This window comes from Oncorhynchus keta, chromosome 25 (assembly GCF_023373465.1).
Source record: "Oncorhynchus keta strain PuntledgeMale-10-30-2019 chromosome 25, Oket_V2, whole genome shotgun sequence".
NCBI classification, from domain to species: Eukaryota; Metazoa; Chordata; class Actinopteri; order Salmoniformes; family Salmonidae; genus Oncorhynchus; species Oncorhynchus keta.
Window position 1 is genome coordinate 28,690,566 of NC_068445.1, and position 17,686 is coordinate 28,708,251.

Consider the following 17,686-nt stretch of genomic DNA (forward strand, 5'->3'; position numbering starts at 1 on the left):
TCGGCTTCCGTAAACACTAAACAATAAGGCACGAAACAAGAACGAGAGACGGGTCTGTCACCTAAAATATAATACATTGCTGAAGCAAGGACAGCTGTTAAGTAATCGAATACCAGAGAGAAGACATGCAACGGTAGGGAAATGTGATAAAGTAACGCAAGCCCTTGAAACCTGATGTCACCGGCGCATTAGTGATCACGGTCGGCATACAATTTGAGTTGAATTCAAAATTAGTCTGAAAAAAACCTTTATAATTGTAATACCCTATTAATTTATTCTAATACCAGCTCTATTAAAACAAATATAAAAAGCTATAGTTTGAGTTTCAATGAAACTTGTTTCTCCCAATACTTTATGACATTACACCACTGACAGACTGAAACAGAATGGGGGTCATGGTAGTGGTGAGCTGCACCTTGGTATTCATCCTGATGGATGTTATTGTCACCACTGTCATCTACTTACACGGATCCCAGACTGCAATATTCACAGAGGATGGGCAGAACTTTGACATTCTCCACTCCGTCCTGGACCTCTGGGGTACTTTGTTGGTCAGAGTCTGCCTTCTGCTGGGGGCCTCCATAGGCGTGTTATGGAACAGAGTGGACGGTCCACACAGGGTCTCTGCCCTGGGGACCCTGACTCTCCTCATCTGCCTGACCATCAATACCTATGCCTTAGCCAAGCTGCTGATCCTGTCAGAGCAGGGCGATCTGGCTCACCAACCCTGGTTTCTTAGCCTGTTCTCCTGGACCTGTATGTCAGCACTGGGGACCGTGCTCCTCTGGAGGCTCCTGGGAAGGACTCCCAACACTGTTACTGAAGGAGAGGGAGGTGGTGGTGGAGGAGGACATGGGGGCTCTGAAGAGACTGAGAGGCTGGTGGAGACAGCTGGAGAGAATGGCACTGAAGAGGTGGAGGAGCAAGGACAGGAGCATGGGGGGAAGAGGAGGAGGGCTAGCAGGAAAGGGACACAGGACCAGACGGACTCAGGGGCCACAATGGGACGTCTGCTGTCCTACTGCAGTAAAGACGCTGGGCTGCTCTCGGTTGCCGTCCTCTTCCTCCTCATCTCTGCTGTGTGTGAGTAACTCTAACCCCTTATTTATGGTCATGGCTAGAAGGGATGCAGCTAATGTCGAGGTGATGTCAAAAGCAGTGGCGTGTATTCATGGATGCCAAGGGAAGCCAGGCTTCCCCCCCAAAATTACAAAGAAAATAACTAAATAACAAAAAAACATACAAAATAATTTATTTTATTTGTACAATTGACAGAAAAAAACTTGAATTGTTGCATCTCCATTGTGTCGTTTTCCTCCGGTGACTAACTAGCTAGCTAAAATGGTCCCTTTCCTAAATTAGCCGTGGATGGAGATAGGGATTTGGACTTGATTATAACAGCCATCGATTACAACGCCAATTCTGATCCAACCATAAATTCATACATTGATGTGCCCCTGATCTGAGAGGATAGGAGTTAGACGTATTATGCTAATGTTAACAAGCTGGCCTGGCATATCGTTGCCCATGAAAGGAAGTAAGGGTAGGAAGCATGTACAGTGCCTTCGGAAAGTATTCACACCCCTTGACTTTTTCCACATTTTGTTACATTACAGCCTTATTCTAAAATGTATATTTTTAAAAATCCTCAGCAATCTACACACAATACCCCGTAATGACAAAGCAAAGATTTTTGGGGGGCAAATTTAGCAAATGTATTAAAAATAAAAAACAGAAATACCATATTTACATAAGTATTCAGACCCTTAGCTATGAGACTAGAAATTGAGCTCAGGTGCATCCTGTTTCCATTGATCATCCTTGAGATGTTTCTACAACTTGATTGGATTGATTGGACATGATTTGGAAAGGCACACACCTGTTTATTTATGGTCCCACAGTTGACAGTGCATGTCAGAGCAAAAATCCATGCCATGAGGTTGAAGGAATTGTCCATAGAGCTCTGAGACAGAATTGTGTTGAGGAATAGATCTGGGGAAGGGTATGAAAAAAGGTCCCCAAGAACACAGTGGCTTCCATCATTCTTAAATGGAAGAAGTTTGGAACCACCAACACTCTTCCTAGAGCTGACTGACCGGCCAAACTGAGCAATCGGGGGAGAAAGGCCTTGGTCAGGGAGGTGACCAAGAACCCAATGGTCACTCTGACACAGCTCTAGAGTTCCTCTGTGGAGATGGGAGAAACTTCTAGAAGAACACCCATCTCTGCAGCACTCCACCAATCAGGCCTTTATGGTAGATTGGCCAGACGGAAGCCCCTCCTCAGTAAAAGGCACATAACAGCCCACTTGGAGTTTGCCAAAAGGCACCTTGAGACTCTGACCATGAGAAACAAGATTCTCTTTGACCTGAATACCAAGCATCACACCTGGAGGAAACCTGGCACCATCCCTACGATGAGGCATGGTGGTGGCAGCATCAAGCTGTGGGGATGTTTTTCAGTGGCAGGGGCTGGGAGACTAGTGAGGATCGAGGCAAAGATGAATGGGGCAAAGTACAGAGAGATCCTTGATGAAAACCTGCTCCAGAGCGCTCAGGACCTCAGACTGAGCGAAGGTTCACCTTCCAACAGGATAACGACCTTAAGCACACAGCCAAGAAAACGCAGGAGAAGCTTCGCGACAAGTCTCTGAATTAGAGGTCGACCAATTAGTCAGGGCCGACTTCAAGTTTTCATAACAATCGGAAATCGTTATTTTTGAACACCGATTTTGCCTTTAAAATTTTTTTTTAAAGTTTTTTTTTTTACACCTTTATTTAACTAGGCGCGTCAGTTAAGAACACATTCTTATTCTCAATGACGGCCTAGGAATGGTGGGTTAAATGCCTTGTTCAGGGGCAGAACGACAGATTTTTACCTTGTCAGCTCAGGGATTCAATCTTGCAACCTTATGGTTAACTAGTCCAACCCTCTAACCACCTGCCTCACGAGGAGCCTGCCAGTTCTTACATGGCACATATTACACTTTTACTTTCTTCTCCCCCACTGTGTTTCTGCATTATTTAAACCAAATTGAACATGTTTCATTATTTATTTGAGGCTAAATTGATTTTATTGATGTTAAAATAAGTGTTCATTCTGTATTGTTGTAATTGTCATTATCACCAATTAATCGGTATCTGCTTTTTTTTTGGTCCTCCAATAATTGGTATCGGTCGACCTCTACTCTGAATGTCCTTGAGTGGCAAACAAGAGCCCGGACTTGAACCCGATTGAACATCTCTGGAGAGGCCTGAAAATAGCTGTGCAGCAACACTCTCCATCCAACCGAACAATGCTTTTTTAGGTTTTGTGGAATTCACAGATCACATGTTTCTCCCCAGTTTTGTTGTGAAACAAAGGTGTGGTTGAATTCATTTATCCACTGTCTTCTTATTGTCTCGTCTTTAGGCGTCTATATCATGGTGTCAAGGCATGTGAACTAAAAGGTTCTAGAGCAAACAATGTATTTATCACAAGACATGTTATAATATGTCCTTTTTTTAATGGATTGGCTGTGATTTTACCCAAGCACTGCTACTGGTCAAAAGTTGCATGCTTGAGTTGCATGTGGGATCATTTTTTTATTTTAGCTAACACTAACCCTTTTCCTATCTTTAACCTAATTCTCCTAACCTGCCACGCTAATTCAGCTAACCTGCTGTGTAAGTTCTCCTAACCTGCTACGAAAAGTCACTTCTGACAGCTGCAATCATCCCATCTAGTCAAAACCCTTATTTAAACACAATCCTCAGATGACTAGGGCTTGACCCAATGTCTCACGTTACGCTCGTCTCTCAACCTATACGGCCTTCATCTGATGTGAGACAATGGGGCCTGCCCAGGAACAACTCATGGCTCCTATAGCTTATTACTAGGGCCACAGAGTTCTTCTTGGTCAGTAATGTGTCAAAAGGGGACCATCGCGCTCTCCCAGAAGAATTCATACAATCCAAAGATGTAATGAGTCCACACTCAAAAAGAGGTCACAAAGCTTACTTAATTTTGAAAGTATTTTTTATTATTTTCACTGCATCAGGAATAGCGTACACGTGCAGTGAAAAAAAACAACAAATGAAGTAAGCTTAAAGGGACATCGTTTTGAGTGCGGACCCATGACACCTCTTGTTGGTCAGTAACATGGTCAGGAAAAACTCTGGGCCCTATAGATGACAAATCAAGTTGCTTAATGATCACCATTGTGAGGCATACACTTTACACAGTACTGTGTAACATAGTATTCTATCTACAGTAGGTCAAAGGTGAACATGGGTAATAAAGCTGCAATACTATCTTTGAAGTTCTGTTTTGATCCCATGCGTTTGTGTTTTATGACGGTGTTACTCATACCAGCATTGTATTGCATTTACGGTTGCAATATGTTTCTCTACTACTTATTAGCCAAACTTACTGTCCAATTACAGTAGATGATTCGTGCTACATGAGTAAATAACCTAAGCATGGTGTATAACTATTGCGTTATTCTTACATTAGAGACAACAGTATGTTGCATTACCATATTTCTATTTGACACTGTTGTGCTTATTTTTAGCATTTCATAACAGTTAATGACAATGTTATCCCATTCATAGGTGAGGCCTTCATCCCCTACTACATTGGGCAGGCTATAGATGGCGTTGTTATTCACAAAAGTATGGAGTACTTTACTAAGCCCCTGATCACCCTTACGGTGTTGGCCTTAGCCAGGTAAGAGACTATGGATTGTTGAAGTTTTGTGTGTGTTGTGTTAACTTTTTAGACTATGTTGTGTGCTATATCTTCTCTGATGGACTGTATCTGAGCTTGATTCTACATTTGAATAGATTATGACGTACATTCTTGTGTGTTTTTTGCGTATATCCTCGGCAGTGTTTAATTTCTTGCATCTCTTCTCAGCTCTATTGCCGTTGGAGTACGAGGTGGTCTCTTTAGTCTAACATTTGCCAGACTGAATCTTCGCCTGCGGAACCTTCTCTTCAGATCTCTGATGCGTCAGGAGATAGGCTTCTTTGATGCTAACCACACAGGTGACATCTCAGTTGCGTACCGAATTGCATCCTATTCCTTTATAGTGCACTATGGGCCCTGGTCAAAAGTAGTAGACTAAATAGGGAATAGGGTATCATTTAGGAGGTATTGTAGACCTCAACACTTATTTACATTCATTCCCTTTTCCTTTGTTCCTCTGATCAGAAGATACATAAAACACTTGCCTACGCTTTACGTTAAGCCTGCAGATATAATATTTTCTTAGATCCCCATCAGCTTACACTATAACAAGAGCTAGTCTACCTGTTATAGCAATTTGTAATGCTTTCTAACTTGTTGTTCATGCTTTCTAACTTGTTGTTCATGCTTTATAACTTGTTATTAATGGTTTATAACTAGTTATTAATGGTTTATAACTAGTTATAAGGATGTATAATATGTCTAAAGTGATAATTTCTTATAACAAGGCTTATATTTCTTTATGCCTACAGGCTTTAAGTAAAGCGTTAAAGTTGTGGAGGAAAAAACCCAACCTGAAGGGAATCGAATCTCAAAATACAGTAAAGCTTTATTTGAGCATGCATAAGAAAACAAATTCAACTCGCTCTTTGTTCTCATAGCCATTTTATACAGACCCAGGATGGGTGTGGTGTTTCGCATGTCATTCGTATGAGTCTGGTAATTCTGCTTATCATTAGATAGCAGCCCCACAGGCAGAAGACAAATCATACCAAGGACACTGATTAAGAGCAGTCTTACAGAAACTAAGAGGAATCGGATCGGTCCCTTCTTCAGGGCATATAAGATAACAAAAAAATGTTCCTCTTCCACAAAGTGTAAAAGCTTTTCTTTCTCCTGGGCCCAGAGTTTGGTCCTCATGGCAGTGATCCCAGTTCGGTCCCTGCATGAGCCCTATACATTGTTTCCCTGCTTCTGTTCCTATCCTGTCATAAAGTAATGAGAATACGAAAGTTTGGAAAGAGTTTAGAAAAAGTACAAGAGAAAAACTGTTTGTCCTCCATGTGACATCACCTCTCGCCTGTCCTCTGACACTACACAAGTGAGTGACTTGATCTCACTGAACATCAACATGTTCCTAAAGAGTATGGTGAAGGGCATAGGGTTCTTCATCTTCATGTTCGAGATTTCCTGGAAGCTGACTCTCGTCATCATCATGGGATTCCCCTTCATCGCAGTCATCTCCAAAGTCTATGGGGAGTACTACAAGGTACACACACACACGCACAAGCAAGCACACACTCAAATGGACAAACACATATAAACTTCACTTGTCTTTCCGAACAAATGTCCCCAGCCCATTTATTAAGTTGAAATACTTATGCGTATTAACAGATTAATTCACACCGTATTTAGTTTGTACATTTTCTTATGAACCATTCTCTTAGAGACTGACCAAAGAGGTTCAGACTGCCCTGGCTCAGGCTAAACAGGTGGCCGAGGAGACCATTTCAGCCATGAAGACGGTACGCAGCTTTGCCAATGAGGAACAGGAGGCTGATTCCTACTACGGCAGGCTACAGGTCATGTTTCAGCTGAACAAGAAGCAAGCGTTGGCCTATGCCCTCTACATGTGGTCCAGTTGTGTAGGTATTACCCAGATGTGAGACCGTCACTGTAAATAATAATCAAGAATTTTGTTCTTAACTGACTCGACAGGTTAAATAAAAGTGAAATAAATAAAGATAGACTGGGACTGAATGTTGCTCTGACATACAACAGATGGAGATTTAAGGAGCTGCCTCGTGTTTTATATCTGTTTTGTGTGTTTTTTTTGTATGCACTGTGTCGGGGCTATACCCGTGTCGTTGGTTACATTCGCAAATTCACAAGAGTTTCAAATGTGTTTGTTATTGCTTCAGATCTCAGAGCTTGTTCTTGAAGTGGCTATCCTCTTCTATGGCGGTCACCTGGTCGTTACTGAGCAGATGAGTGGAGGGGGCCTGATATCATTCATCTTATATGAGCTGGAGCTAGGAGAGTGCCTGGAGGCAAGTCTGACTCATTCAAATCAAATCAAAGTTTATTTGTCACATGACAGAATACAACGGGTGTAAACCATACAGTGAAATGCTTACTTACAAGCTCATTCGCAACCATGCAGAGCTCAAAATCAGAGGTCCGAAATAGAAAGTAGGATCTTAAAAAAAGCAAGGAAACAACACTAGGTCTGATAAAAATAAAAGCACATATACTGTACATCTGTAACTGTACACATGACAATCACAACCTATCCCTTTAGAAGGCTTACATTACCATAGGCAAGATGATGAAGACTTTCACTATGAAAATCCAGAGTAACTGAAAAAGACCATGATAATTGTATTATCATTATCTCCTGTCTTGATTGAATTGTGTTACAGAGCATAGCATCGGTCTACACGGGTCTCATGCAGGGAGTGGGAGCAGCTGAGAAGGTATTTGAGTACATGGACAGGGAGTCCAAACACCCACATGATGGGAAAGAGGTCCCTGATACCTGCAAAGGACTGGTCGAGTTTAAAGATGTCACGTTTTCCTACCCAACACGGCCCGAAACAGAAATTCTAAAGGTATGTGTCAGCTGACCATTAAAATTGGGCTCAAAGCTAGACTGCTGAGTGGAGCTATAGACAGAAAAACTTGTCAGGCAATTCTGTATCATTTCATGCCAGTAGAAAGTTTATACACCATTACCATAGAGTAAAGTTAACCGCTACACGTCTCTTGTCTATCGTTATAAAATAAAGCTATTAATCAATGTCAGTACATTTCGTCATGTCTAAACGTATATTTGTGATATACTGTATGTATGCCTATGCCATGATGGCTGGGTGTGAATGAAGGGATGGTTTGTGTCAGAGCCATCTATTTAGAGCACGGGTGTCAACCCCATTCCAGGGAGGGCCGAGTGTCTGCGGGTTTTCGCTCCTCCCTTGTACTTGATTGATGAATTAAGGTCACTAGTAAGGAACTTCCCTCACTTGGTTGTCTAGGTCTTAATTGAAAAGAAAAAACAAAAACCAGCAGACACTAGCAGACACACCAATAACAATATACAGATCATCTAAAAGTAAAAAGAAAAATTAAGACATGTCAGAACGACAAATGTCAGAACGAGCAATGTCACAGTCCAGAATATAAATAAATATGTGAATGGTGTGCATAGAGAGCACATACTGTGCCTTCAGAAAGTATTCATACCCCATGACTTATTCCACTTTTTGTTGCGTTACAGCCTGAATTCAAAAGTGATAAATCATTGTTTTCTCATCCATCTACACACAATACCCCATAATGACAGAGTGAAAACACGTTTTAAGAAATGTTTGCGAATGTATTAAATTAAATACAGAAATATATAATTTTCATAAGTATTCACTCCTCTGAGTCTATACATTTTAGAGTTGCCTTTGGCAACAAATACAGCTGTGAGTCTTCATGGGAAAGTCTCTAAGAGCTTTGCACAACTTTTTATTTTCAAAATTCTTCAAGCTCTAATAAATTGGTTGTTAATCATTGCTAGACAACCATTTTAAAGTCTTGCCATAGATGTTCTAGTAGATCCAGTTGTGCAAAGCTCTTAGAGACTTACTCAGAAAGACTCACAGCTGTAATTGCTGCTAAAGGTGGTTATTAACTCAGGGGTGTGAATACTTTTATAAATGAGATATTTCTTTATTTGATTTTCAATAACTTTGCACACATACAATGCCTATAGAAAGTCTACACCCCCTTGAACTTTATTCACATTGTTGTGTTACAAAGTGTGATTTAAATAGATTGAATTAAAACACTTTGTCATAGATCCACACAAAATTAACCATAATGTCAAAGTGAAAAGAAAATCCTACACATTTTTACAAATGTATAACAATTAAATAACACATTGTTGTTGAGTAAGTATTCACCCCTTTAGTATTTATTAGGATCCCCAATTAGCTGCTGCCGATAAATAAAATGTTATTTGTCACAAACACACGTTTAGCAGATGTTATTGTGGGTGTAGCGAAATGCTTGTTTCTAGCTCCAACAGTGCAGTAATATCTAACATAATATCTAATATCTAATATCTAACAATACACAGTCTAAAGTAAAATAATGGAATTAAGAATATATAAATATTTGGATGAGCAATGTCAGAGCGCCATAGACTAATATACAGTAAAATAGGGCAGAATACAGTATATACATATGAGATGAGTAATGCAAAATATGTAAACATTATTAAAGTGACTAGTGTTCTAATGATTAAAGTGGCCAGTGATTTCAAGTCTATGTATAGGGCAGCAGCCTCTAATGTGGCAGTGATGGCAACATCACAACCAATTTAAAATATAATATACATACATCGACATACATAGCACTGCATTTACATTACAATTTAGCCATTCAGCAGACACTGGCATCCACAGCGACCCACAGCTAGTGCATTCATCTTAAGATAGCCAGGCGAGCATAGGCGAGACAACCATATTGTAGTTGTATCCCAACCACTAATACAAAACAAAATGCATGAAAATGTCTGTTGCTTCACAGTCCCGTCGTGCTGTAAGGTCTTCTTTTAGCAGTTTTTTGGGATTTGGTGTTATTGCTAGCTTGAGTTCCCTGGGGTTCAGTGGTGTAGTGTTATTTTTTTTTTAGGCGAGGGAGGCAAAAAAAATGTCAATTACATCAACGTTTGTACGGACAGATGTAGGCTGTCATTATACAATATGCATAAAATGCATCCTCCAGTTGCAACTTATGTCTATGCCCACCAATATTGTCCCAAGAACATGTTCTATTTTTAAAACCCTCAAACACCAAGTTAGGCATATGTGGCCCATGTGAAAAGGCTAGCTGGTGAGCGGTGGTGCGCGCTAATAGTGTTTCAGTCGGTGACGTCACTCGCTCGATGGGTAACGATGCTTCGTGAGTGACTGTGGTTGATGTGTGCAGAGGGTCCCTGGTTCGAGCCCAGGTTGGGGTGAGGAGAGGGACGGAAGCTGTACTGTTACACATACATAATTTCAATATAGGCCGTTATCACTGTCAACAATGTCATGTTAAAACTGCATCTGCATGCCATCCATTTCAATGATCTCAATAAGTTTCATGGTAATAGCCAATGCATTTTGATCTTCTTGAGTTACTGTTTCGTGAGCGAATTTGAGAAGATGGTGTTAACAAACTATTAAACGTTATTATATTTTGTTTAAATCAAAGCATGTATAATGCATAGTGGCGCGCTCTGTTGAGTTTTTGGGCATGATTAAACATGTTGACTCTTCATCTTCAGCTAACCATTGTAAAATCTCATTAGAAAGGTGTTGTTTGTGTAACAGTAACGTTTTAGGCCTACTATGCTTTTCTATTACAGTATATTCGGTTCGATTATGTAAAATACTAATGATCTTGCGAGACATTGATTCAGCTTTAATCTAACTTCACTAAACAAGCACCATTGTTGGAAGTGATAATCTTCTATTTCTCCTATTTGTAATAATAATAAATAATAATACGTGATGAGTATAAGACTATTAGATATTGAAAGCACAGCGCCAGGATCGCGCAATGATATTAAAGAACGTGAACCAATTTGTGGTGCCGAATGATAACTCTGCCATTCTGCCAGTTCAGGATAAAACAATAATTTCAGTATAACCTCATAGGCTTACGGTTACGGGGTATAGTTATGTGTAGGTTATAGCCTAATAAATACATATATCTTAATTTCATTGCACTGTTTGCAGGAGAGCTTAAGTTGCGCGTAGGCATTTCTTTGTATTGTGTAGTTTACACTATGCTGTATTGATTGATTTGTTATTTTTTATTTAACTAGGCAAGTCAGTTAAGAGCGCATTCTTATTTATTTTTTATTTTATTTTTTACATTTATTTTTAATTTATTTTTGAATGACAACCCTTTCCTCTGTCACCCATATTTACAGCATGAATTTCAAGCACATATTTAATTACAAAGACCAGGGAGCTTTTCGAAAGCCTCATAAAGACGGGCAATGATTGGTAGATGTGTAACAATAACAAATCAGACATTGAATATACACTACACTGCCAAAAATATGTGGACACCCCTTCAAATTAGTGGATTATGCTATTTCAGCCACACTTGTTTCTGACAGTATATAAAATCAAGCACACCACCATGCAATCTCAATAGACAAACATTACCAGTAGAATGGTTCAGTGTCTTTCAACTTGGAACTGTCATAGGATGCCACTTTTCCAAGTCATTTCATCAAATTTCTGCCCAGTTAGAGCTACCCTGGTCAACTGTAAGTGCTGTTATTGTGAAGTGGAAACGTATAGGAGCAACAACGGCTCAGCCGCAATGTGGTAGGCCTCACAAGCTCACAGAACGGGACCATTGAGGGCTGATGCCTGTAGGGCGTAAGAATTGTCTGTCCTCGGTTGCGACGCTCTCTATTAAGTTTCAAACTGCCTCTGGAAGCAATGTCAGCACAAGAGCTGTTCGTCAGGAGCTTCATGAAATGGGTTTCCATGGCCGAGCAGCCGGACACAAGCTTAAGATCACAATGCCAAACGTCGGCTGGAGGGGTATAAAGCTCGCCGCCATTGGACTCTGGAGCATTGGAAACACGTTCTCTGGAGTGATGAATCACGCTTCACCATCTGGCAGTCCGAAGGGTGAATCTGGGTTTGGCGGATAGTAGGACAATGCTACCTGCCCCAATGTATAGTGCCAACTGTAAGGTTTGGTAGAGGAGGAATAATGGTCTGGGGCTGTTTCCTCTCACTAGCCCCTTAGTTCCAGTGAAGGGAAATCTTAACGCTGCAGCATACAATGACATTGTAGACAAGTCAGTGTTTCCAACTTCGTGGCAACAGTTTGGGGAAGGCCCTAACCTGTTTCACCATGACAATGCCCCAGTGCACAAAGTGAGGTCGATACAGAAATGGTTTGTTGAGATTAGTGTGAAAGATCTTGACTGGCCTACCCCAATCCCTGACTTCAACCCCATCGAACACCTTTGGGATGAATTAGAACGCCGACTGCGAGCCAGGCCTAATCGCCCAACATCAGTGCCCGACCTCACGAATGCTTTTGTGGCTGAATGGAAGCAAGTCCCTGGATCAATGTTCCAACATCTAGTGGAAAGCCTTCCCAGATGAGTGGCGGTTGCTTGAGCCGCAAAGAGGAACCATGGTTTTGTAATGAGATGTTTGACGAGCTGGTGTCCACATACCTTTGACCAAGTAGTGTATCTTTAAGCATGTCAAGTTAATAATTATGCTGTGGATTATATATTTTACCACCCACACATCAAAGATGCAGTCATCCTTCTGAACTGAGCTGCAGGCCATTGGTAATTTAAAACAGCTACAGAGTTCAATGGCTGTGATGGGAGAAAACTGAGGATGGATCAACAACATTGTAGTGACTCCACAATAATGACCTAAATGACAGAGTGAAAAGAAGAATACAAATATTCCAAAACATGCAACAAGGCACTAAAGTAATACTGCAAAAAACAAGGCAAAGGAATATACTTTTTTTGACCTCAAAGCCTTATGTTTGGGGCAAACACAATACATCATTGTGTAGCTGCCTCTTTATTTTCAATCATGGTGGTGGCTGCATCATGGTATGGGTATGCTTGACATCAGCAAAGACTGGGAGTTTTTCAGGATGAAAAGAAACTGGTTGGAGCTAAGCACATGCAAAATCCTAGAGGAAAACCTGCTTCAGTCTGCTTTACACCAGACACTGGAATTCACAATCTGCTTGATAATCTATGGCAAGACTTGAAAATTGCTGTCTAGCCATAATACCCAACACCTTGACAGAACTTGAAGAATTTTGAAAAGAATAATGGGCAAATATTGAGCAAGTCAGGTCTGCAAAGCTCTTAAGAGACTGCAAAGGGGTTTTAAACATGTATTGACTCTGAAATTTCTTCCACTTTTACATTACAGTGTTTTGTGTAAATCGTTGACAAAAGAAATACAATTAAATCTATTTTAATCCCACTTTGTAACGCAACAAAATGTGAAAAACATTCAAGGGGTTGTAGTTCTAAACTGTATATGACTCTGGTTTGTGTCTCCAGAGTGTGTCCTTCACTTTGCGGCCTGGCGAGGTGACAGCCTTTGTGGGACCATCAGGCAGTGGGAAGAGCTCCTGTGTGGGGCTCCTAGAGAACTTCTACCCCCCACAACAAGGCCAGGTGCTGCTGGACGGCCGGTAGGTGCACACCTACCAGTATGACCTCCTCCACTCACAGGTCAGCACTCCACACTTGCTTGATATATATTATACTTTTTAAACACCAGAGGGAAGTAGTGTTCCTTTTTAGTTGAAGACTGGTAAAGAACCCTATGCAGGATCCCTATCCCTATGCCTCTGTATCTGTGTTGTTTTTGCAGGTAGCACTTGTGGGCCAGGAGCCTGTCCTGTTTGCCCGTTCTGTAGAGCAGAACATAACCTATGGCCTGACTGATATCCCTATGGAGGCTGTGGTGCAGGCAGCCACCAAGGCAAATGCACATGACTTCATCACCGGTCTAACCAATGGCTATGATACAGGTGATAAGCTGTTGGAGTGAAATATAAAAACTAACATCTTAGGAGGTAACTAAAAACTGAATCTTACGATGTTTACAGCAACATGTGAAAATTGGCCGATCAGTATGTTGAGAAACACCGCATATCCTCACAATGTTCATAGGATTTTGCATTTCTATTTTAATGCAGTGGAACTGTTCCTCATTCCTTTCTTAGGAGTGGGTGAGAAGGGGACCCAGTTGTCAGGGGGACAGAAGCAACGGGTGGCCATCGCAAGGGCACTCATCCGCAACCCACATGTTCTGATCCTGGACGAGGCCACCAGTGCACTGGATGCAGAGAGCGAACATGTTGTAGGTTAAAAGGCAGGCCAAATCAGTGTTCTGTGATCGTGTTCTGTAATCTGTGTTTAATTAGATCATGTTGTGAATTATAGATCAAGATACTGTATATCCTGAAAAATGAAAACCCCTCCCTACCTTGGTGGCTAGAGGAAGAGTGTATATTGTGTAATATCCATCTCCTCAAGTTCTATGACAATAACCTATTTTTTTTTAGTTCAATAACCTAGTTCTCTAAATGCAGTCTAATGTTATTATAAGGACTCTCAGCTGCTGGTGTCATCTCCCTGCTCTCTGTCTTCAGGCAAATCAAGTATTGAACTATACTAGATACTATTAACCCTGGAGAATCCTCTTTAGTATAAATAAACTGACTGCAATGTAACTATGCTGCTTTCAAAAGGTCAGTATTATTGCAGAAGAATGTTGGCCAGCATTCAAACATATTCTCTTTATCTGTTGTCTTGAATTTGATGCCACTTTATCTAGTTTTCTGAATACTATGTATTGTGTTATTTAGACTTAGTGTAGCTTAGGATTCTCTCCCTGTTCTCTCTCCTCAGGTCCAGCAGGCCCTGAACAACAAAATGCGTCAGCACACAGTGCTGGTGATCGCCCACCGCCTCAGCACAGTGGAAAAGCCAAACAACATCATAGTTATCAACCACGGCTGTGTGGTGGAACAGGGGCCACACAACCAACTCATGGCCAAGGGGGGCCTGTACTGCAAGCTGGTGCAGAGGCAGGTCCTGGGCATCGAGACGGGGGCAGAGGTCCTCAACACCCCAGAGAAGCACTCCTGGAAGTCCGAGGGGGGTAGTCAGCGGAGTGGACCTGATAGCAGCAGTCCCAGTAAGTCTGAATGTGAAGCACCATGCTACTGAGAGAGCTTAAGCTCCATCGGTAGCTAACACTGACTGACTGACAATCATGGACTAAGGAGTACACCATATGTAAGGAATTACATTACAGTACCCTAGATTCATTAAAGGCCAATAATAATAAAACATATATATTGTGTTTTATATATATTTCCACGCTATGCGGTTGGAATAGTACTGTGAAATTGTGAAAATTATGATAATGTCCTTTTAGTGTAAGAGCTGTTTGGAAAGACCTGTTTTGTTGGGATGGAGTTTTGGCCTCATTGGTGAAATCACCAGGCGGTAAATTAGTTAAAGGTCAAACTCCACCCCTTTCTCAACTTTCTATCAAAACAGCTGCATTGAACCTTTTAAGGGATTTAACGGTGTCCAAAACCATGAATAATGCATAATTATTGAATAATCAATAAGAGTATTGGGATTTGGTAGCCATTTGACCAACTTTGATGGACTTGAATGAGCAACACTTCAATTAGTTTTCAATCTTATTTTTCATAGAGTCGATTATACAGTCTGGTTATCACAGTGGTCTTCGTGTTGAACATACATGTATTTTGAGGTGGAGACAGCTCAAGCCAAAGTTAACATCGTTGATTGTATGACGTACAAAAGAGTAATAGTATTGTGATACTTTATTTCTTATGGCAATACAAGGTGGAAATGGTAAAGGCATCTCCGCTTCCATGTCAACAACTAAGCCTCTCTCTGTTAATGGGTAAATGTGTACTGTATACAGGAAAGAGAGGTGCCTTCACTGGAGACTTTATTTTTGAATTATTTGCAAATCAATGGGAAGTGCATTATCTTCAATCTATGACACTATCATTGCTGATTTTGAATAGATTACATTTTATGTTGATGCTGTCTAATTCTTGATTTTGCACAATTAAACATCAATTTACTGATTGAACTCAGATATGACTGTCATTCTGAACTAGGCTACTGAAAACATATTGGTTGTTGTTGCCTATTGGTTTTACTGTAGCAGAGATGGCTCTGACTGTAGTATATTTCGATCATAGCATTTCTAAACCTAACACTAAAACTGTACTTTTTCTCTTATTATTTTTACAATTTCAAATTAAAACACAATAACAAAACAGGATATCACACTTATATTTTCTCTGAAGAAACTTAAAATTACTACTTTTTATTTTAATAAAAAACAAATAATAATAACTATACGTTCTGTAATGTACTGTCTTTGGTATGATGTCAAATCCCCACCAATCCTGTCCTAGAGACCCACAGCTTCCGGTGATACTCTAGCTTCTTCTTTTTTTGTATCTTCAGCCAGTCACCTATCTTGATGCTGTTGTTTATTCTCCGGATCGCGTAAACTTGGTGAAGTGAAGGCCCTTCACCGAAAGGATCCGCGAGGCAAAGAGAGGAACACAGCTGTGACAGAAATGTCTGGTTTTGGGAACAAGTTTAGTTCGTACTCGATGACACAGCTCAACGAATTGCTTGAAGATGATGACAAACTCAACAGCATTGTCCAAGAAATGGAAGAGGTAAGCCACTATAACAATATTACTATATCGCTTGGGTTTTCTGCTGCATTGTTTCAATGTCAATCCCTTTGTTTAGCTTTCGCCAGCTTGTAGGGTAGGCAACGAAGCCTCCAGGGAAAGTTACGAATTTGCGGAACAATGGCATTACTTCCCAATATATATATTTTACCTCTTATGTGCGGGGAGGTAGAGTAGCTTATTTCGATGTCAGGTGTGTTACGCTCTTTTGCGACCTTTTTAGAACGTTGATTTCTTACTCGAAGTAACCTTCCTGGAACTCGAGACGTTTCGTAGAATCGAAGCACTGTTGCAGTTTGCCATTTTACAGCGTAACAAGTAAAAACACTCGCAGTGATTGACAGTACAAGAAACATGACAACACTGTTGTAGTTAAAATGGGCAGAATCCTTCCCATATTTGTCTTGGTAGTCGATTCATATTGATCAACATGTAATGAAAATAGTAAAAATACGTACTTCCTCTCTGGGGAGGGAGTCCGGTATTGTGGTTGGTAAGTGACAAAGCAAAATACTGTACACTATGTTGCCAAGCTGCAGACATGACATACAGTTCAGCTGGTCAGAAAGGATCTGTTTGGGAAACGTCAATTGCAAGACCCAAAAGGGCAGGTATTCACACTTATTTCTGTTTAAATTGGTGCAATGCCTCGAAGTCATGGTCTTGTGCCCGATCTAAAAAAATATAACATTTTCACTTGTATAACCAGCATCCTTTTTAGCCCAGGGGAACCCTGCCCTGAACCCAGTTTGTTAGTAAATAAATGCATATGACCACGATTGGCCATTTGTAAGGACACTGATGACAACAAGCATGGCGTTGTCAGCTGCTGAATGGACTTAGTTGCAAACTGTGCCATGGCATTCTGCTCAACTAAACAGAATAACTTTCAGTACATTGTTAGATTATATTGAATGTAAACCACTCCACTGCTTAATACTGATGATTGCTTAAGTTTTCAGAGTCCTCCTTTGTCAGGACTTCTATTATCACACAAAAAAAACAATAACCTAGCTGTCCCACTGTATGTGAGGGTGAACTTACTTGGTTCCTAGACATGAATTCCATAGAATCCTCCTTTACTACAGATGGATCTAGACCTTCGTAATCTGTAAGGTCTTTAACTGACATTGTAAAATAATCAATGAAACCAGGAAACATCGATTTGCTTGTCTCAATGTGCTATCATCAGAGATTAGCTTTTTATAGTCCAAGTTCCTTTTCTATTACTCCCTCTATCTGTTTCTAGCTGACCATGGTTTCCTTTTACTCCGTATGATGCAGCAACAGTTTGTGGCAATGGAGTCAAATGCCGATAGAGCTATATATCACAGAGCTAATGCTGTAGGTTACCAACCATGGACCTTCAGCTATGTCATTACAGGTTACAGAGGGTTGTGTATTGACCTGTCAG

The 17,686-nt window shown here is 40.7% G+C and overlaps 1 protein-coding gene and 1 pseudogene across 1 annotated transcript in view; both read left to right on the plus strand.

Annotated features, from left to right (window-relative positions):
- Window positions 1-15,650, plus strand: LOC118358496 (ABC-type oligopeptide transporter ABCB9-like; annotated as a pseudogene).
- LOC118358497 (vacuolar protein sorting-associated protein 37B-like) overlaps window positions 14,560-17,686 on the plus strand; it is a 25,830-nt gene continuing 22,703 nt past the window's right edge. Inside the window, 2 exon segments of the mRNA XM_035736389.2 lie at window positions 14,560-14,708; window positions 16,034-16,254. Of these exon segments, the coding sequence (XP_035592282.2) occupies window positions 16,150-16,254 (105 nt within the window). The 5' untranslated portion in view covers window positions 14,560-14,708; window positions 16,034-16,149.